Source organism: Aspergillus pseudoviridinutans, assembly GCF_018340605.1.
Source record: "Aspergillus pseudoviridinutans IFM 55266 DNA, scaffold_5, whole genome shotgun sequence".
Taxonomy (NCBI): Eukaryota; Fungi; Ascomycota; class Eurotiomycetes; order Eurotiales; family Aspergillaceae; genus Aspergillus; species Aspergillus pseudoviridinutans.
Window position 1 is genome coordinate 2,641,288 of NW_025091285.1, and position 20,184 is coordinate 2,661,471.

A 20,184-nucleotide genomic window follows, 5' to 3' on the forward strand; every position below is an offset into this window, starting at 1 on the left:
CCATTACCCCCCCCCCCCCCCCCCCCCCCCCTGTGCTACTTTCTTTACCTTATTCTTAAGCACCCTGCTATGCTCAATACCTGTGTGCTGAGCTCACAGGTATTGTCCCTTGGAACCAGCCATTACCTTTGCTAATCTTGCCAGCCTTTCCTATCTCCAGGTGTTTATTAATAAAGCCCTCTGCATGTATCCCCTGCTATCCTTAGATCTCCACTAGAAGGTTTCCCACGAAGGGTCTATAGCCACTTCAAATCTGCATGTCTGTGGCCTATGATAATGAGCACAACTTTGCCTGGCCCTACCAGTTCACACTGAAGCGGTAGCTGACTTCTGATGATAAGCGGCCGAAGTAATGACACGTGAATCAGAGGCAGGTCTGCCAGCCTTTCTTAGTAGGGCCGCGCAATTGCATTGGCATGAACCTGGTGTATGCGGAAATAATGCTCTGGCTTGACTAATGGTCTGGTACAACCTGGAACTATGGATCATGCATTCAATATCACCAAGCAGCAAGCGTATATCATGTGAGAAAAACCACACCGGATGTTTCACTTGGTCGGCCCCGGCAGAGTAGATCTGTTGCAGTCCTCGAAGTAGAAAGGGAGACGGAAAGACGCCTTCCTTCCCTTTCGGGCCTCAACGGCTCTCTGCGCCCTCGCTCACGTGTCGTGACGTTGACTTCAACCACCATGCGATATGCAATATGGAACACTTCGCATCTAAGAACAGTATTGTTATCACGATGAACATCTGGCCGACGCTCGGTTATCTCTCAGATGGCGCCTGTCCTTCACACGCGATACTATCAATCCTTTTCTGTTTCCCACTCTTCCAAAAGCGCTCACGTACGACCAATACGGGTCACAAGGTACATTAGTTTGAGGGTACTCATTCAACTGTTCGTGGGAACTATCTGCATATTTGTGCTGGCGGTTTTGTTCTGGAAAATTGGTCAATTCTTTCGATTTCTCACGCGGGACCGAGTCGTCAGGCAAGGAAAGACGGTTAACACTCGCTATGCGAGGACCTGGTATGGCTGGGTACCATTGCAACGGCACGAGTTCCACAAGAGGCTTTTCCAAAACTTTTTCCAAAGATTGCATGACTGGACCGCGTGGAGATCGTCCAAGGCCGACTTTCGCTGGGTCTGGTGGGATCCTGGCCAAAAGGAGCTGGAAAAGTACAAGGAAAGGCGAAGATTCCTCCGATGGGTGCCGAAATGCTTTAGAAGCTACGAATTCACGACGGCGGATGCTATCTGGAACCCTGGTCCTTCAGTTGGGCGTTATTCGGCGCCTGGTGAAAACATAGCGGAACCTCTCTGCGCAGGAATGAACACTCATTCAACTCTGAACCTGTGCAGGCCTGTGTTCAAATCATCAGAGAGACAAGGTTCTCATAATATATCATCGAGTCAGATGTCAATGTCCGATCGTTCTCAATTATCGCCCATTGCATCAACACAACTAGCTAGAAGACTCGAGCGAAATTCCACGACTGACACAATCCAAATCCGAGATCTCCGCATACTCTATAATCATGGTGGAATGCTCTTGCCATTGAACCATTCAATATACGTACGCAAACGCAACCAGATGGTCCTCCTCTTCCCGAATCGCAACCCAGCGCTGCGACAAAATCTTTCCATGCCATGTCTACTGAGTACAGAACCCGGTCGTTCAAGGCTCATAGATCGCTCAGAAGGGCTTTATACTGCTCAGAATTTCAGGCATGGGGAAGTTGCCTCTTGCTCAATTCAGAAGAGACCTCGTGCTCTGGCATACCAGATGTGGTCCGCTCGAATGGAACTTCAAACGTCAAAATGCATCCGTTACAACCAGTGCCCGCTCCTCGGGCCTCCCGGAAGCCCCGAGTCTGGGCTCCTCAGCAGTTTTTCGTCCGAACAAACTGCATTGTTGGGAGTGGTCTCAAAGACCTATGGAAGAAGGATCGCCAATCTCTCCTCCGACGAATCCAGCCACGCCGTATCCATAAAACGACACGTTGATCATGACAGACAAGAAATATCGAATAAGGGCGCACAGGATTCTGAAGCTGAGCACCGACGTTTCAAGGGACAACTTCGCGTCGATAATAGTTCATGTCGAATTGCAGAAGTCAGAGGCTCGGGTCTTGAGGCTGCGTCCTCTGGTGCCGTTCAGAGCTCTCCGCGCTCAGATCGTGTAGAGAGGCCGCGGAGCTTGCATGGAATCACCAACAGCACAACGAAGCTTCGCGAAAAACGTCATTCGAAAGCTAGGCACCTGGCACGTAGAAAGGTACATTTACAGAGTCTGAGCACCTGGGAGGTGAGGCTAGCGCACGACCTGAGTCGAAAATTGGAATGGCTCTTGGTACAGCTTAGTCCTGGTCGTAGGCCTTTTCACTTTGCCTTGCTTGCCAATCACTGGCTCAATAGGGAAACTTGGGTTGTACTCGATCCTATTTCACGGGTCCCCATTGAAGCAAGACGTCTTTGGGGAGATCCACGATTCAATTCTCCATATCCAATACCTCGCTGGGGGCCAAGACCTAAATATCCCGAGAGCACTTGCAAAACAGCCAACACACCTCATTTGAACTCATGGAGGGCTGCTGTCAATCGGAATCGACGGGCGTCAGGTCTCCGAGATGTCATCAAGAGCGTCGCGTTACTTGAAGGCTCAACAGATGAACCACCGGATGGGAAAGTCGATCCCGCAAGTTGGATACTTCGAAGGCCCCCACAAGGTTTTGCAATGCCAACCACGCAGCAAGACGCATACTACGAAGGAGGAGCAGGATGGCAAGAGACCCTCGGGGACTGGCAGCGGGTGCGCCGCGGTTATCGAATCCGTAAAGCGATCTATGAAGGGAGGGCCAATCGAACAAGGATGAAGGAGGTAGCGGTTGGACTTACCCGGTACTTCCTGGCCATAACAAATGAAGCTTTGAATACTCCCTAAACAGATGTCGCGTAAGAGGTACCAGCAGCCGGACATTTCTCCAAGCCTTGCACCAGATACCGGCGAAATTCGGAGAGGTTGACGAAGCGGTCTGCCGTCCATAGGCCACATAGATATCATATTGACTCTACCGGGAGAACTTCCACTCTCTTCGCCGAGTGTTCTAGGTCCCAACTTATCATTTATTGTTATACGAGTATGATCAAGATATCATCTTAGCAAGAAACGAGATCTGTGAGTGTGAAATGTGCTCTCATATTTGTATGAATGCATTGTAAGCCGAATTGAAAACCCATCGCAGTCAATGTGTAATTTCCCAATAGCCGAGAACTCCGATTTGCTTCCCTGTATCCCTTCTAGCTCAACCTCATCTTCATCAGAGGATCTAGGCGATAAGGGCTGTGGTGTATTGTACAAACATTTTCAGCGGATCGTATGGACGGTTCTGAAGAGTATCGTGCGTCGAAGAAGAGAACTTAGAAACCAGGAGGGTTCAAGCGTTGGCTGACTCTCGTCCACTTGGGCAGTTCTGAAGAGAGAGTTGTCAGCATCCTTGTCTTCGCCTGGAGAGAAAACAGGTGCAAAGCGGCCACGGAGAGTGTAGTAGTGTCAGTGATGAGACAAACATACTGTGAATACCCTTCCGATAGGTCTTTTCCTTCTTATCGAACAGCGTGTACTTGTCCTTGGGCAACATCTCTTCCTCCCGAGGCATTTCCGCATACCACCGATCGACGGCTTTTGTGCTCTCGCCGTTTCGTCGCAAGGCGGCGCTCAGGGTATCGACCACCCGGTCAACATGGCGTAGACGCTTTCTTTGCCGCGCTTTCTGAGGTTGTGAAATGCGCCACGGGATCTTCCTGTTCGTTCGGTCCAAGGTGTCAATCGTTAGTCCCGTGCTTTATGGAATTTAAAAAAACGCAGCGGAAGAACCACTGCAGAGGCTGCAGAGGTTGCATCGAAGGCTTGGGGCATACCAGAGAAGACCCGAGAAGAGCGGTGACGAGACCTTGAACATCTTGACGGTATCCTGTCAAGGTGGTCGCTGAAAATGCTGCAAGAATAGCACTGTCGCTGTCGGTGATGGGCAGATTCGGGGCGAAAATCCTCTGGAGGTTCGGAGGTGCTGGGTGGTCCGTGCTCGCCTCCATCTCCGCGGCCGCAAAAGTCAAAGCCAATGAAGGCGTCTCTTGCTTTCACGCCTCTCGTCTCCGTCTGGGGAGCTATGTAGGTTTCTCCCCCTCGTTGCACTTGAATCATTGTTTGGCCCTTGTTGGCATCCTCAAGTGCTGCTGTCTTTTGTTCTCGCTGTATCTGTTGTTCATCTACCTTGTCCATGGATTCTTCTCGGTAGAGCTGCATACCATGTCCCGTTCTACGGATCGCAGCGCGACGGGCGACTGCCCGTCTCTCCCTTGGAGAGCGCTTTCGGCTACGACGATTCTCGGAGTCGCTGGTTTATGCCGTTCGTTCTTGTATTTGTGTAGTCGTCCAGAAATCAACGGCTTGGAGTCCTTTCTGGAATTACTCCAATCTCGACAGGATACAACGCGAAGAACGAGGGGTTTGCTGACAGGTATCTATCCTCTTTACTCTACAAATATTCTCTGCCTCTATATGGTCGCTGCGTGGAGATCAATTGCTGACATAGGATTGATGTTGACAGTCTCGAACCATATAAGCGTGTACGTACGTACGATGCGCCTTGAAGCTTGAGGCGACACCCATCTGCGACTTCAACGAAGCTTACCGTTGTCGCTGACTCGAGCAGTATGGATGATCCGATCATGTGGGGAGCAATTCCATTACGGTGGAATTTTGGACTTTCCTCGTCCAACAAGAGATGGGGCTTTGGCAGCCATGATATCTGTTATCAAAGCCGGTACGCTGAAACAACCCACGATCTGGTCATGGTGTTGCGGCTAACCAAGCGGACTTGAGTAGACCTCTCGCTCTCTTCTTCACGATGGGCCAAGTCCTACCCACCCATCGACTAGCACATTCGCCCCATGGCGGTTTGGCACAGCCAGCCGTAACCCAGGCTATCCGGTTATTGTCGAAGGGGCCGTTCCCTCCAGATCCACACCTCCCGCCTCCCGAAAGGCAGCACTGGAGCATAGAGAACGTCTGCGTCGACCCATTCTCGGATCTTCCCACGGCTTACACCACTACTGGAATGGATTCACATCTAGCGCCGTCTGCCTACGCCTGCAACTCATACTCCTGGATCCACATCTTTCCTGAGGGGAAAATCCACCAGGCTGCGAACAAAACGATGCGTTATTTCAAGTGGGGTGTCGCTCGACTGATACTGGAAGCAAACGAGTGTCCTGACGTTGTCCCAATCTGGTTGGAGGGATTTGACCAAGTCATGCACGAAAGCCGTGGCTTTCCTCGGTTTCTTCCTCGAGTAGGCAAGGAGATTAGCATTACATTTGGAAAGAAGGTGGATTCAGAGGCTGTCTTTGGCGACATGAGAAGAAGATGGCGTGAGATCAAAGCCAAGGCTGAGTTGGCGTCACCGGAGTCTCGCAACCTTCCCCTAGGGGTGCTTAGCGACGAACTGCTGCACGGGGAAGAAGCCGTCGAGCTGCGAAAGGAGGTTACCAAGAAGGTCCGGGATCTTGTCTTGGAGGTAAGACGGACAAGGGGCCTCTCCGACGAAGACCCCAAGCACGGTCTCGCGGAGACCTGGATTCAAGAAGGTCCGCAACGGGAAGGCAAAATGAAAGATGAGTCATGGGTAAGGGATATATGAGTCAGGCTCGCCTACTCTTTGTTCCTCAAGTACATATGTAAGATTACGAATGGTCCGTGTACATAAAATTGAGGATATAGAACGTCGTTTAGTTGTTCCGGAGTCGAGTCCAGCCCTGACCTCTTCTGGCTGAGGGGGCGAAATCATCCACGGCTAAATACAAATCCCCCAAGCTTCCCCCGAGCTTCTCCAACGCCGCTCCGTCAACACCCCACCTGCACCTCGTTCCTCTCTGTAACCATATTCTCTATGCCCAAAAAGCACCACAAACACTCATTCGCGAAGCCTGTCAGTCCCGCTCATCATACTTTAATTTCATCCGGTCCTCGTAACCAAAATGAACGGTTTCAAGCTTCGCAGGCCTCGTCCTCGAGCACATCAACACCATCGGTCAACGACCTGATCAACCACCTTCGTCGCACACAGGTTTCCCGCTCGCCTGAAGATGGCGCTGGCAGTCCAACCCGATTTGTCGCTCCGCGATCTGTCCATCCGTCACTACGGAACTTGCTAGAGCTCCCTGAAACCCCGCCACCTCGTCCCCGCCCGGAAGCACGCCGCGTCGGAGTGACTGGACGACGGCTGCGGAGGACTCCTGGACCGCCTCCTCCCCAGAGCTGGCTTTTGGGGAGTCATGATGCTGATACATCTGATGAAGATCTGAATGCTACACATGCTGCGCGAGTTGAAAGGATCATATACCGACTGGATCGGCTTCCGGGAACGACGTTCCCGCGCAAGTCGGACTTGTTGCACATGGTTCTGAAGACCATGGCGTCGCACTGGGCGTGGCATATCGAATACGATGGGCAATTCCTGGCTGTGCTGCCCAGTCATGTTAAGATTCTGCTGCTGAGCTATATTGCTATCTATGCGAGAGACCAGCCTCTGAAAGGGCTGATGCATGGGCTGAAGCCACTTTTTGAGAAATTCAGTACCGATGGCTATGAGAGTGGGGATGCAGGGGATACAGCCCAGGATGGCGACTCAGAGGTCTCGCGTCTGGATTTGAGCAGTGCATTAGGGCGCTGGATGACTATAAAACAGCTCTCACATGAACTTTTCCTCTCGAACAAGTCAGGAGCAAGTCTTGCACAAGGCAAGGCTAAAGAGCCTGTTCCATCATCATGGGAAGAGATTGATGACGAAGAAGATGAATTGATGGATGAAAATCCTAATATGCCCATACCCAAGGCATTAAGCCAGGGCCTTCGCTTCCAAAATCTGCGCTTCCTCTCCTTAGCGCACCCCAAACCCGCGGCTGCGAACTGGAACTCCCTTGTCGACCTCCTATCGCATCTATCAACAATTACTCATCTCTCTTTGGCGCACTGGCCTTTACCAACAGTTACGCCGAACGCTATGAACACGCGCATTAGGCATCCCACCCAAAGATCCCTCACCTTCGCCTATGGGGGTACTGACTCTTACTCTGGAATGGAGAACAACTGGGCCGAAGCAGCTGCCATTCTGCGCAGGGTCTCGCGCGTAACATATTGTCTGAAGTGGCTGGATCTCGAAGGCTGCGGGGACTGGTTTCCCGCGTTGACCTGGGAAGGCGTCAGCCCGGACGGCGAGGCACTACCCTCTGGTCCCGAATGGAACGGATCATGGAGGGATATCGAGTATGTCCGATTAGGAGCTGGGTGGCTCCCTCGTATCGATGACAGTGAGTTTGCCGTACCGCAAAGCGGCACAGCTGAGCGACCGTCGCGATCCCTCGCTTCGTCCATTCATGCTCCATCTCCCGCTCCGTCCGATATCTCGGATCTTCCGTGGGATGTCGAGATTGAGCGCATCAAGTACAGGCGTGCGAAGGAATTGGAGTACTACCGAGAGACTCTGCGTTCTGCGAAAGCGGTGCAGAGAAGTGTTCTGCAGCTTCGACAGAGCGGACGAGGAAAGTGGGTGCATTTCTCTTTTGGCCTGGAGGGATTGGATGCTGGCACCCTTAAGAAATTACTTGGGACTGACTATCGAAGCTTTGTCCCGTGATGCTGCACCCCGTACAGAAGCCGATTACAGTATATACAGAGCATATCCCTTTAAGACATCAAATGATACTTTACACTGACGACTTTTGATCGAAGCCTGGCGGCGCCTTGCATAGAACCTAGGTCACTAGAAAATCGCATTTGGTATCTATAGATTTAGGATCGCCTGTATGTACAAGATTATGCAGCCATTTCAAACTTTTGTATTCCCTCCCAGATCTATCATGAAAGACACATCCATCAACATATCACTTGCGACCCCGATTGAAGGTCTTGAGCGGGTCCACCTTCCTCACGCCGGACGGTTTCCGCCCCTTACCCTTACCGCGATTCTTCTCTCTAGCTTTGCGAATCCGATTGTCTCCCGATTTCCTGAAACCAACGTACCCGACGTCCTCGCTGGAGATGCCCTTCCTTCCCTTGGTCGGCATCAGATAATCCGGAATGTGTTTCAGATGTGGTTGGATACGCGCGGCGCGAAGCTCGCCGTCATGACGCAGTTGCTTGAGTTCCTCGGGGTTCTCCTCGAAATGTCGCTTGAGCTTCTCGCTCTTGACCAGCTCCTGGCGGATCTCGCGCGCACGGGCTTCCTGGATGGCCAATCGTGTGACTGCGCGAAGGGCATCTGTCATACGATACCGGAAGGCATCGACCTGCTTCATCTCGAAGTGGTATGGTTTCACCTCGTGGCCGAGTTTGGCTTGTTTCTTGACGATCTTCGCCAACACGGACTCGTCGTGCTTGGCGGTTGGGAAACTGGTGGGCTTGTGTTTGCCGAATTCGTCCGCTGGCACAACAAATGATAGCGCCATGCCGGCCTTGCCGGCTCTTCCTGTACGGCCGATGCGGTGAGTGTAGGACTTTGAAGTGGTGGGGAGGTCGAAGTTCAGAACACATGCGACGTTCTGGAAATCAATGCCGCGGGATATTCCGTAATCCTTGGCCTTCCCTGATGTCTTACGGCGTTTCTCAGGGCGGGCAGATTTGCCGGTCTGTTCTGTTTCGTTATCCTCGTCTTCACTAGAGCCCATCTTGTCCCCGGCCTCATCGTTATCTCCGCCAGTGGACTCCTTGGATTTCTTGGAAGATGTCCGCGATCCCATCACTTCTTGCTCATCCGCTGCAATGATGATGTCGTAAACACCCTTGTTGAACTCCTGCACAACGTGAATCCGAGAATTGATGGGCAGCTCGGAATTGAGGACACAGCTTTTGATGCCGAATTGCTCTAGGAAGAGCTTGAGACGATAACAACGGTCAATATCGCCAACAAAGATAATGACCTTGCCTTTAATCAACTGTAGTTTGAAAATGACGTAGGTAAGGAGGAACTTCTCGTCTTCCGCGCATCTGGCACAAGCGTTAGCCAGAGTCCAAGCATGTCAGATAGGACAGTTGATCATACCTAACAACAAACTGACTGATACCTGCACCTTCATCCTCCTTGTCTTCCAACTTMAGAATCACAGGACTCCGACAGAACAAGCCCTTCAGGGTATCAACTTCCGACGTGAGAGTTGCACTCATGAGGAAAGTCTGCACACCACGCGGGATCGCCTTCGCCAATGCATTGATATCTTCATCATAACCATACGAAAGAACCAGATCCGCTTCATCGATTACAAGGTGCGTCAAATTTTCCAATGACAGAGCCGAAGTACCAAGATTGGCAATCACACGAGCGGGAGTGGACACAATTAGGTCCGGGTAATCGGCGAGCATGGTGCGCTGCACAGCGTCGGAAACTTTCTGTGTAAGGTTCACGGAACGAACATCTTTGCCGCAGAATGCAGAAAATTTCGTGATGACATTCTGAACTTGTTCTGCAAGCTCTCGGGTGGGAACGAGGATGAGGCCAGTCGTAGCCTTTAGCGAGGGATCGGCCTGAACAATTATGCGTCTTAGCGCTTTCTTCTCCTTGAATATGAACCTCAGGATAACATACAGCTTTCTTCTGAAGGACCGTCTGTAAGATTGGGAGGACATAGGCCGCAGTCTTTCCAGAACCTGTCTTCGCACGGGCTGATTTCATTAGCGGTGTCAAACCACAACATATACTTGGACCTTCTATGCTTACCTAGGATATCCTTGCCCTCAAGAGCGAGAGGGATGGCTTTAGATTGAACTGGAGTAGGCTTTGTGAATTGTTCTTTGATCAAAGCTTGGCGCAGTCGGGGATCGAGATTGAGGCTTTCGAAATCTGTGTTGTCCGCATGTTTTGTCTCCTTTTCCTCTGCAACCTCTGCCGAAGGGACGTCATTGGCATCAAGCTTGCGTTTCATTTTGAGAGACAACGTTCCAAAAACCGTTGAAAAAGACCTTTGAAGCTGACTTGATTGTAGGATATTGCAGACTGGAAAGTTTTCCTCGTTCGGGCGGTTTCAGAAATTCTGTCGGGCGGTGAGATTCCCGCGGCAGTATTATTGTCTCCACTATTTACTCCTTTGATGTGCCACTTCCCTCTGGCCTGATCCATACAATGATCTCGATATTCTTTTCAATTTGTATTACTCTTTCCTCTAACAGCTTTGAACATACTTTTTCTCAGTTGTTTAAGAAAAGATTTACAATCTGATTATATCCTAACTCATCTTTCAGTTTGACAAGCAAAGGTATTTTTTAAACACTCAAGTGATAGCAAGATGAATCATGAAAGTGGCCCGAGAAGACAATCGCAGATACAATTCTGCACTGGTGTGCTTCAAGACGTATCATAGACCATAAACGGCCTTGACAACACGTGTCGCCTAGGTCAAAACTCTGTCGTTAATATGGTATCCTTGCAAATCCGTATTCGGTGACACAGTCGTCCTTCCAGCCCAAAAAGAACATGGAGAAGCGCGAATAAAAGTGGGAATGAGGAAAGGACTGGCAATAAGAAATTAGCCGCACCAGTATCATCAGCTCATGCACATAATTTGTTGGGCTGATGCTCCTGGAGCGGCAAAAAGCTGAGCAACAAATAAACCTGCTGAGAACGTATAATGGATACCACGAAAGTATCGATAGAGATCGTATCTCGAAGATTTCGCTCGGAAAAGGAGCTGAAAGTTGGGACACAGGGGAAGTCTCCACCTGGAGCACCAAAAACAATCAACCTTGACCGTATGGGATATTGCACTTGAGACGTCTTGAAGCTGCATTAAATGTCGAGTCTGAATTCATTACTTGCATAGCCTCGGAATTTGACCATTGAGATCCGGGATATCATCCCGACATTGCGCACTTTGACATTATGTTCGACGGTGTAGACCTTGCCGAAATTCAGACGAGACATCTCATCGAGTCTCTCGTCAGGTCTCGCTGGTTCGACTTCCAAGGGTTCCTTGGTCATTCGTGGCTCATCAGCCTTGCAGGTCGGCACAGATCCCCGCATATATACAATGGCATGTTTTGCTGGGTCGACGCCGGGTTTGGCTACTCCTTTGCCACCATAAGTGGTGATGGGTCTGAACAGCATAATCAGCGTTGGTTGGTAGGATAGCTCCTTAATGGGCTTGACTTACACACACCAGGCGCATTGGCTCATCGCTTTAACAACCACCATGCGCCGGATACCGCTGAAGATCTCCTCTCCAAATCTGCCTCTGGTGAATTGGTTTTGGGTGGATCTGCCTAGGCTGTTGAAGTCCGGTATTACGGTCCCTTGTGAGATTACGGTTCCCTGTTGTCCTTTGCCCTCATGCCAGAGGATTGCGAAGACCTGTACAAGTTGTCAGAAAGTGCATACAGTACTAAAGGAGTTTGCAGAAAAGAGGATGGCTTGGAGGCTCCTCATATAGTCCTTACCCTTCCCACAACAAAGAAGTCGCCAGGAGGTCTCTGCACTTGGTAGCCTAGAGATTATTAGAAGATTGAAGGTGGGCCATGGGCAATATATGTTACATACGCCAATCGAGAGTTGGCTCATACACCCCGCGTGGTTCTCCGCGGATGGTGTATGCCTTTCGATTTCGCAGAGTCTACATTATCACTTAGAATGTGTTGTATCTGGACTGCGAATGTTCACTTACCCCAAGGGGAGGACTGCTCTGTTCGGGCGTGCCGTGTGTTTCCGCGTGATCTGAACCTACTCCAGGCATAGGAGAGTACATCGGTCGACCACTGGCACTTTGATGCGCTCCAGGATTGCGCGTGGGGGCCGAGACAGGTGGACTGTATCCAGATGACGGAAAAGAATTATGCTGGTGATGCCTGTGAGGACTTGCTGGTTGAAAATCATGACTTTCAAGAATATCGCTGTCTAGGCCGCCGGATCCCGGGGTTAGGAAACGGGTTCCCATATGTGCAAAAGCAGTAGAATTGTATTCCCCAGTAGAGGCGCGATAATTATTCTGGGTGTTGAATGCACGTTCAGCAGCCACATCTTCATCGAAGGCACGGGAAAGATAATTGATGGGCTGGGTCGAGCCATAAGCTGAATGGCACAGAGAGCTCTGTTGTATATTCTGAACACTATTCAAGTTTCCTCCCGTCAGTACCGTCGTATTATGGTCCATATCTCCCAGATAAGGTATATGCTTGCGACATACGCTGGAAAATTGCTCGACTGTCGACCATGACGAGCCGTCGATAGGCCATATGAAGGGGATGCTAGTGTCTCGTCGTCCCTTTGAAGACGACCACTTTCATTTCCGTAGAAAAGAGCCGGTGACGCGCGTGGAACATCATCACTTAAGCAATTCACATCAGCATTGACCGTGAGTAAGCATGGAATCTTCTCTCTACCGTCTTATACTCGACGCCTCGGGTCTCGCTGATCGGTCGCGCTGTCCTCCGTCGTTACGCTGAGTAGCTAAATGCATGAATGAGCTTTCTGCGACGGGTCTGAGGTGATGTTCGTACAGGCCTCCCTACCACTGGGATGCTGATGACGGTGCCTTCTTGCAGAATTGGCCATACTTCATTTCCCAAAAGTTGCAGAAAAACACACACTGCTTGAATTTATCGAACTACTTGGATCGAGAATATCTGTAGGCACGATAGTCGAAGCTCTCAAACTGTTGGACTGTTGGACTGCATGGCTGCTTTAAAGGCAACCCTGCGGTCGTGGCAACCCATACCGAATATACCTGGGCTGAAGGAGCCAAATTGAGGCTCTTCTCCTGTCACTAACTTCCCTCTATATTGGTAGGAGGATCAGGTTGACCGAACAGCTTTGATGCACGATCAGCGCCAGGTATGTGTGGCTACTTTGTTGTCCGAATTCTACTCGTAGATGAGATGTCGCACATGACAATCGACCCAGGAATGTCGCATCTGGCTTTACGAGGTCCGGGATAAGCACCCTCTTTTTCTTGATTGGCCTCGAAAGGGGTTGGCATATGGACGCTCTGCTATCCATCGATATTGATTAGCTTAGTTCATGGGCTCTCCAGAAATGGGGAGGGGTCTGACAGGAACTACTACTGCACCTCGAACGGAGACTACACGGGTTGGTCCGTCTGACCAGTAGAAGACCCTCAGTAGCGCATCACCAGCTTCACAGAATCAGTAGCGCCAATGAGACGGCACGGGAAGGCCGAACACTCCCGTGTGGGTCGAAAGCCACGACTCATGAAACACTCTCGCAAGGCTGTCATCAATATCTTTTGTCCTTTCAAGAATCTGAATCTTTCAATTGTTGGCAGTCATGGGAAGAACTGCGAGTTACAGGAAATGATGCCTGTCACCCTTCCCGCCTGGTGATTGGGAGTTGCACAAAGTTGATGCCGGCATCCGCCTATAAGACTCATCAACGTGACACATCCAGGCAAGGAAGGAGGGAATAGATGGGCAATATCCCTTTCATCCGGCTTATTGGAAAATGACCCAAAAGACAAGAAGCAAAACATATGAAAGAATAGGATTACCGGGGGAAAAGCAAACAATAAKGAGGCGGACCGAATCAGTATTATATTGGTGCTGGTCAAATTTCGGGAGAAATGTGAAGCACCAAGGCCCAGAGTAAACAGAAAAGCATTCCGGCCTAACCCCCCCTTTTTCTGTCGTTGAACAACACAGTAGTCCAACGATCGATACACACGTGGGCTAGAAGAGAAATTTTGATCCACAGTTGATCTCCTTTCTACGCTCTCTTGCCGGTCTCCTAGACCGAGAAGATGTAAACATTAGGGAAGCTTCAACTACCTGGTCTGTTGTCGTTGCAAGATGGGGTCTTGGCCGGGCCGGATGAAGGATCCAAATCCAACCTACAAAGGGGTGAGTCGCTTATCTTCAGTTGTTACCCTTGTCTTTCAGCGCTCTCCAAGTGACTTAAAAATTTGCATAATGCACAGAGGAAGAGAGGGGACATTCGGCCCTCTAGCATTGTGGAGCTGGATCTTCATGCCGATCCACCGGGTCCAGATCCAGGAACAACGTCGTTCCTAAAGTTTCCCCACAGGAGGCTATCTCAACCTGGTACTTTGGGGGGTCACGATGATCATGCAGAGCGCAACAGTATCGTGAGCAGACACTTGCACGGACTGGCCGGTTCTAATAGCGGTTCCTTTAGGGACACAGATGCCGATATTTTGCCATCTCCAACAAACCCAACGGAGCATTCAGATGATCTACAGGTAAGCCGGGGACAGGATTGGAAGTCGCAAGCTTCAAACCAGCCCAGCGAAGCTCATGACCATGTGCCGCCACTTGAATACAAAACCGCAAGTGGGCGGCTGATCGAACAACTAGAGGATGTCTCTGCTAGAAGGCTTCGGGCCCGAGAAATGCGCGTTGCTCTACGCTACAAGCGAGAAGATGAGGGAAAGCATAGAGCTGTGCTGATGAAGAGACTCAACTCGCTCCTTGCGCAAGATCACCAGCTAGCCGACTTGATTGAAGAGCTTCAGTCGGCAACGGAATCTTACTTGGACCTGGAGCAAACGTATCATCGGGCGGAAGACGAGCTGGATCAAGATGAGTACGTGCTCATCCAGTCTATGCAGCGGTTTGCGAAATCATTGCGTGAGTCGCCACAAGGACTATCGAAGGTAACCCCTCAGGCTGAAAGCTGCGCCTCCGATGATGGCGCACTCTCTTCCCGTGAGGAGCCTCTGGAATACCCACCTGCCGTAGTGGATTACCTCTCACGAGTAGGAGATGCGCGGATACTACAAGAGCGCTTGGCGGAGCTTGATTCACAATGGTACACCATTGTTGACAAACAAAGGCTACGAAGTTCGCTCAACATCTCTTTGGATGAGGAGTCTCTACAATTCCTGCGGTCATACGACAGGTCGAGGACGCAAATCCGGAAGGAACTCAACGAGACAATGCTGGACATTGTCCATCTCCGGGCCATCTGCGACGAACGAGGACTCCGGACCGAAGAATATACCGGAGACGTGGATTTTCTCTACGGAATGGGCCTTGAAGAAGTCGCATCCCAAATGAAAGATCCTCTGAAGACGTCCGCCCTTGACGACTCTTCCCCCTTCTACGAGCCAGGGTCTGCTAAAGTCAGCAGTGCCATGTTCATCAACAAGTGGCTTCTGCATCAACTCCGACACTCGTCGGTAGAGATCTCGCGCCTCAAAGCCGCCCCAGAACTCCAGCAGTTGTCGGATGAAGGGTGGGATGATTCGAATATCAGTCGCTTGGCCCTGACGGTGTGGTTCTCGGACGATACAGTTCGAAACTCCCCGCAGACTTTATCTCAAGCCGATGATTACGATTACACTGTGGCTACGGAGAGAAGCAAGGCCACCAGACCTCGGCTACAGAAAAGCAAGTCTGAACCCGGCATTACCCCAAAAAAGGGGGTCTCCTGCGCCGCACATCTACGCACTCTTTCTTTATGATACTTACCTCTCATTGCTCCGTCAATTACTTCCATAGTCTACCCATTTTCTCTTATTCTCTCCAAATCTCTTATCTAATGTTTGCATTTTTCGGCTTCCTTTGCATGTGGCATATATAGACCTGGATTGGACCCGGCGCATCGATAGCATCTGTCAAATATTTCTCGTCTTCTGTCATTCGACCCCTCCCCCTTTTTCTCCTCACGAGCACCCTATCTATTTCGGTTTCCTTGTTCCAGCTAATCAGACCCGACGACTATTGGCAGCCACATAGTCTCCAAAACTCAACAATACTACAGTACCTCAATGTCTATAGGGTTGATAACAACGAAACACATCTATACTCCCCAATGGACAGATTCTGCAACAAGTGAAACATCTACCGTATCACCCAGATCTCCGTAGAGTACACTGTCTCCTTCTCCGCGGATCAAGCTCTCAGCTCGTAGCAATGCATGGGTGTCCTTGTAAGGATGGCTTGTGGCTTGCGGTGCCTCGTATAGTTGGTGCTTTTGAGCTGGGTATTTCGTGGGTGGCCTAGCATCAGCTAAAGGCCTGCTACGCACTCTAGTATCGGACAGGTGGGATACTCTTCCCGACATTATGTTCAGCTGAGGTCATCCTTCGAAGCAATGGTTGGTATTGAGTGAATAAGCAGGCTATTCCGTCCATCCATGTTAATTACAGGAGTGTTTAGCTGATTTCAAGGAATCCCCCGGGGCTAAACTCAAACTCAAAGCGAAGACGATGATATGTTTCATGACACGATCAGACTCCGTGGCCCATACATATCCCTGTCAAAGTAAAACTTCCGTTGTTGTATCGTTTCAGTCCGATCCGTCCCATCCCATTCGTCATATCCGTTGCAATCATTGAACATAAAACACAAGATGAAACTTCATGTAAGCGTCGTATTATTTACAATCTGTAGCTGGCAACGAGAGAAAAGAATAAAACAAAAGAAGAGGCGCACATTTCCATAAGTCGTTGCTAAATTTGGGTCTCTCACGAGTACCGTGTTTCGTCGCCGTCGCTGTCGCTCAGACTGTCCCGTCGTCTGCTTCGTCCGCCTTCGCGGCGGTATCCCTTGCTAAGACCGGGGATGGGATGATGGTACCTCTTGGTCCCCGATTCGTCATCCGTTTCCACATTAGAGTATTGATACTCGGATCTGGAGCCCGCTGACGAGAAATCCAGAGGCTCGGTGTAATGACCCGGCATGGACTGACTGTCTCGTTTGCGCGGGCTGCCCTGGCGCGATGAGGTGGCCGGGGGAGCACGACGTCTCTCCCGGCGACGATTGTGTCGTCTTGCTGATGGCTCGCGGAGCTGTTGGCGCTCCTCGGTCGTCTGACTCAGGACGTCCTCGCTTCCGGGGGCGAAAGAGAAATTGCGGCTCTGGCGTGGGGGCTCGTACGCGTAGTCTCGTACCTCGCTCATCTCGCTCGCGTTGTAGGAGGTGGGTGGGTTGGAGGTGTCGTAGTCACTACCGTTGTAGGTTCCGTCCGCCTCGCGATTGATGCCGCCAATCCGGGCCGGTTTCTCCTTGCGGTAGGCACGCACGTCTTCGTCCGCTTCGCCCTCCCAGGTCTCGTCCTTGCGTTTGCGCAAGAGTTTCTCTTTAGCCGTCTCCCGGAATCTGCGCTTGCGCTTGCGGTCTCCCTCCTTTTCAGTGATCGTCGTTGCGGTGTCTGTGTATCCGGCGCTATCGGCGACCGTGTACCCATCGTCGCTATAGCCTTTGCCAACTATACTGCCCCCACCCAGTCTCGTACTCTTCGTGGCATTACTGAGGGTTCGTCCGTCGGGGCCTTTGCGTCGCAGAACAGTAGATTTGTATTCATCCCAGTCTCCTTTTCTCCAGATGAATCCGCCATTCTTTGCCCAGAAGAAGAACCAGATGGCGCCGAGAACGAATGCTGCTCCAATCAACGCAAATAATGCTAATAGCCCCTGCATGTTGATGTTGTTGGGGTCGACTGTTCCTTGACCGGGGACATATGTGTTCGCCGCGTCTGCTCTGCGGGTCAGTGTTTTGACAACCTCTGCTGGTGATGATGGAACAGAGCGATCGGTAGTATCGAGGCCATGACTGGCGACCTGGTTCTCTCTGCCGACGATATACTCAAGAGATATACCGGGGAAGTCCCCCACTAGTTGGACAGGCGGCATAGTGGGCGGAAAACAGAGTTGTCAAGAGCACGCAGCTCAAGACGGAACTCTGGAGAATCAGTTTAGCGCACTTGATTGAAGGTCCTCGTGGAATGAGGGGTTTTACCCTCGAAGGTCGATCCCCGGATTTTGTATCTTTAAAGAATGTTGCTCTCAGCTCCACCTTGTATGACAGTGGTTCCGATGAGGAATGTATGTTAGCAGATATGTCGGCAGTTGGCAATTCACAAATTGATTTTACGGAAATAAAGAGAAGAAAATGCAGACTATACTGAAGACGCAGACCTGGCTCGAGCGACGTAGAACTCTTGGAATTGGGGTGGTTGGATATAATGAGGGAGGCTGGGAATGACGCTTTTGTTTGGGCGATCGGCGTTGTACAGGCAACTTGCTGAGTCATCATTTTAACCAGTTTGGCGATACCGATAAGCTACAATACTAAGATGGATGCGCCTACAAGCAGAGGCGAATTAACAAGGTGAAAGAAAGGTATACAACTTTAGATGTGTTTTTTATCGTATGGGGACTTTCAATATGCTATACACTGATATTCCTCAGGGTCCCATAACCATTGCCGTCTGAGCCTAAAAGTACAGGTGCCGATGATGCTTAGTTTTACATCTGAAAATGATTTCAATGATATTGTATGAGACTGGCCAGATGACKGCACAACGATAGCAGAATACTGCAAGGAGAGCATTGAATAAGTCCTTTCAGCGATCAACAGTCCAACTCAGCGTTCCTTGTGAATGCATCCAGGATCTCAGATCTCTAGACTAACACGGAAGCTTAATCAGTCCGTGAGATCAAAGGGCAACCTTGCACTAGACTTACAGGAAATAGGTGGGTTTCAACATAGACCAGAATGAACCTACTTAGCAGAAAAAGCAATGGGAAGTGGAAATCGCGTCCAATAATGCTTGGCCTCAGTCAATCAAAGGATCTACCACTGTCATTTACCACATAGTGCATTCAGTCGAACAATTAGACTAGATCATACCACCTGTAGCTGGGAAGTAATTCAGAAGTCGTCATCCGTGGAAAGAGACCTTGTTAGGCACTCGGGTAATCTGCGCATGGCTTAACTACCAAGCACTGCGGAAAATACGTACCCGATGGATGGATATTCAGGAGCCGATACGCAGGACAATTGATCTACGTAAGAAACAACATGCTTCTCATAGTGAGCTGGTATCTGAATATGACTCAGACATTCAAAGATAAGCTCTGGCGGATATGGATGTTGACGAAACCTGAGTGAAAATAGCATTCGTGCCCGAGTGGATATCCAAGGAGTCTGCGGTCGTCGACCAAAATATGACCTTGAGGTTTCAGGGATGCTAAAATTACCTGCCTACACAGATAGAATTTATGATCCCGGAGCAGGAGCAGACCTTTGTTGTGAATATGTGTCATCAGCATGATGACCATTAATAAAAGCATAATCCTAGCATTGTTGATATAGACCGGGATGCCCAACACATGGGTTTCAAGTGACAGATGCATTCTAGCGTGCTTCTAAGGGAGTTCGATGCCAGTGTAATAATAATAATATTATTATTTGATCACCCCACCATCTGAAAGTCCCAGAATCAGTTAGTTTCACTCTAATATTCTGACTCTATCCAGGGATGAAACAAGATCATTAGATGTGTATAAATCTTATAAGAACTAGACAAAGACGGTAAGTGGGGTGGGGTATTCATTCATTTCTATTTCACAGGAACACCAAACTTTTATTTTTTTCGCTTTTCTGATCTTTGGGATGAAAAGATCTTGAGGCTGAGCACTTGGGACTGAACCAGTATCAATACAAGGAATCTGCTGCCTGATGGTAATATCTGAACAAGAGAATAGTCATGGAAAGACTGAGAAAATCACGTAGACAGAGGGACATCTGATTTATTCGAGAAATTAACACTCAAAGTTGCCCCTCATCGAGATCAAAATTTTTTAAGATGGAGTCATGAGCAAGGAAGATGCGGCAGTGGAGGCCAATGCCAGAACTATTGGGCCGCAATGGATTTGGGCACCGATTGGGACAGGAGAATCTCGGATTAGAAATTGTTGATACTCTGCCGGACTGTATCCAAGAATTGAAAGAATAAAAGAGAGTCAAATTCTTGTACAAAATATTAAAAGCAAATGATTCATCTGGTCACAGGATCCCAAGACAGAGCGCATCATCATTGTTGGAGGTCAGACTGACAGAAGTAAGGTAAGGTAGGTAAAGTAGTGGAGATGGTTGTGTTGTGTCACTATGCTTGTTCCATGGTTGGTCCCGTTCGGAGCCAGGGATCTCATTGTTTTGCCTTATCCAATTTTGATACTACGTCGGGTACTACGATTATTAGCAATGTTTGGTCTTATTCAATGTAGACTTTTATCATTACCTAGTTACCTAGTAAATATGTGGTAGTATGACTGTATGACTCTGGCATTGTACTCCGTAGATGGGATCCGAACCTCATTGATCCTGGGTCTTCCATGGTCATTCTGTGCCCCATCGGAATGTCTTTAGGCACACGGGC

The 20,184-nt window shown here is 49.8% G+C and overlaps 8 protein-coding genes across 8 annotated transcripts; 4 read left to right on the plus strand and 4 right to left on the minus strand.

The window, feature by feature from the left end:
• Positions 1-1,802: 1,802 nt before the first annotated feature.
• Asppvi_007973 (uncharacterized protein) lies at positions 1,803-2,945 on the plus strand (the record flags this gene model as incomplete). The annotated part of the gene is made up of 1 exon (XM_043303855.1): positions 1,803-2,945. One exon carries the CDS (start codon positions 1,803-1,805, stop codon positions 2,943-2,945), a length of 1,143 nt encoding a protein of 380 aa, XP_043159790.1.
• A 476-nt stretch (positions 2,946-3,421) lies between these two features.
• Asppvi_007974 (mitochondrial 54S ribosomal protein mL60) lies at positions 3,422-3,963 on the minus strand (the record flags this gene model as incomplete). Its single annotated transcript, XM_043303856.1, has 3 exons — positions 3,422-3,474; positions 3,576-3,805; positions 3,923-3,963. The coding sequence occupies 3 exons, from the start codon at positions 3,961-3,963 to the stop codon at positions 3,422-3,424; spliced, it is 324 nt and encodes a 107-aa protein (XP_043159791.1).
• Positions 3,964-4,717: 754 nt separating this feature from the next.
• Positions 4,718-5,822, plus strand: Asppvi_007975 (tafazzin; the record flags this gene model as incomplete). The annotated part of the gene is made up of 3 exons (XM_043303857.1): positions 4,718-4,827; positions 4,890-5,688; positions 5,796-5,822. 3 exons carry the CDS (start codon positions 4,718-4,720, stop codon positions 5,820-5,822), a joined length of 936 nt encoding a protein of 311 aa, XP_043159792.1.
• Positions 5,823-5,952: 130 nt separating this feature from the next.
• On the plus strand, positions 5,953-7,698 carry Asppvi_007976 (uncharacterized protein; the record flags this gene model as incomplete). Its single annotated transcript, XM_043303858.1, has 1 exon — positions 5,953-7,698. The coding sequence occupies one exon, from the start codon at positions 5,953-5,955 to the stop codon at positions 7,696-7,698; it is 1,746 nt and encodes a 581-aa protein (XP_043159793.1).
• Positions 7,699-7,945: 247 nt separating this feature from the next.
• Positions 7,946-9,979, minus strand: dbp9 (ATP-dependent DNA/RNA helicase; the record flags this gene model as incomplete). The annotated part of the gene is made up of 4 exons (XM_043303859.1): positions 7,946-9,047; positions 9,103-9,581; positions 9,643-9,719; positions 9,775-9,979. 4 exons carry the CDS (start codon positions 9,977-9,979, stop codon positions 7,946-7,948), a joined length of 1,863 nt encoding a protein of 620 aa, XP_043159794.1.
• An 860-nt stretch (positions 9,980-10,839) lies between these two features.
• On the minus strand, positions 10,840-12,278 carry Asppvi_007978 (uncharacterized protein; the record flags this gene model as incomplete). Its single annotated transcript, XM_043303860.1, has 6 exons — positions 10,840-11,146; positions 11,204-11,400; positions 11,487-11,533; positions 11,587-11,659; positions 11,711-12,114; positions 12,230-12,278. 6 exons carry the CDS (start codon positions 12,276-12,278, stop codon positions 10,840-10,842), a joined length of 1,077 nt encoding a protein of 358 aa, XP_043159795.1.
• A 1,569-nt stretch (positions 12,279-13,847) lies between these two features.
• On the plus strand, positions 13,848-15,481 carry Asppvi_007979 (uncharacterized protein; the record flags this gene model as incomplete). Its single annotated transcript, XM_043303861.1, has 2 exons — positions 13,848-13,898; positions 13,976-15,481. 2 exons carry the CDS (start codon positions 13,848-13,850, stop codon positions 15,479-15,481), a joined length of 1,557 nt encoding a protein of 518 aa, XP_043159796.1.
• A 1,005-nt stretch (positions 15,482-16,486) lies between these two features.
• On the minus strand, positions 16,487-17,653 carry Asppvi_007980 (uncharacterized protein; the record flags this gene model as incomplete). The annotated part of the gene is made up of 1 exon (XM_043303862.1): positions 16,487-17,653. The coding sequence occupies one exon, from the start codon at positions 17,651-17,653 to the stop codon at positions 16,487-16,489; it is 1,167 nt and encodes a 388-aa protein (XP_043159797.1).
• Between the last annotated feature and the right edge of the window lie 2,531 nt (positions 17,654-20,184).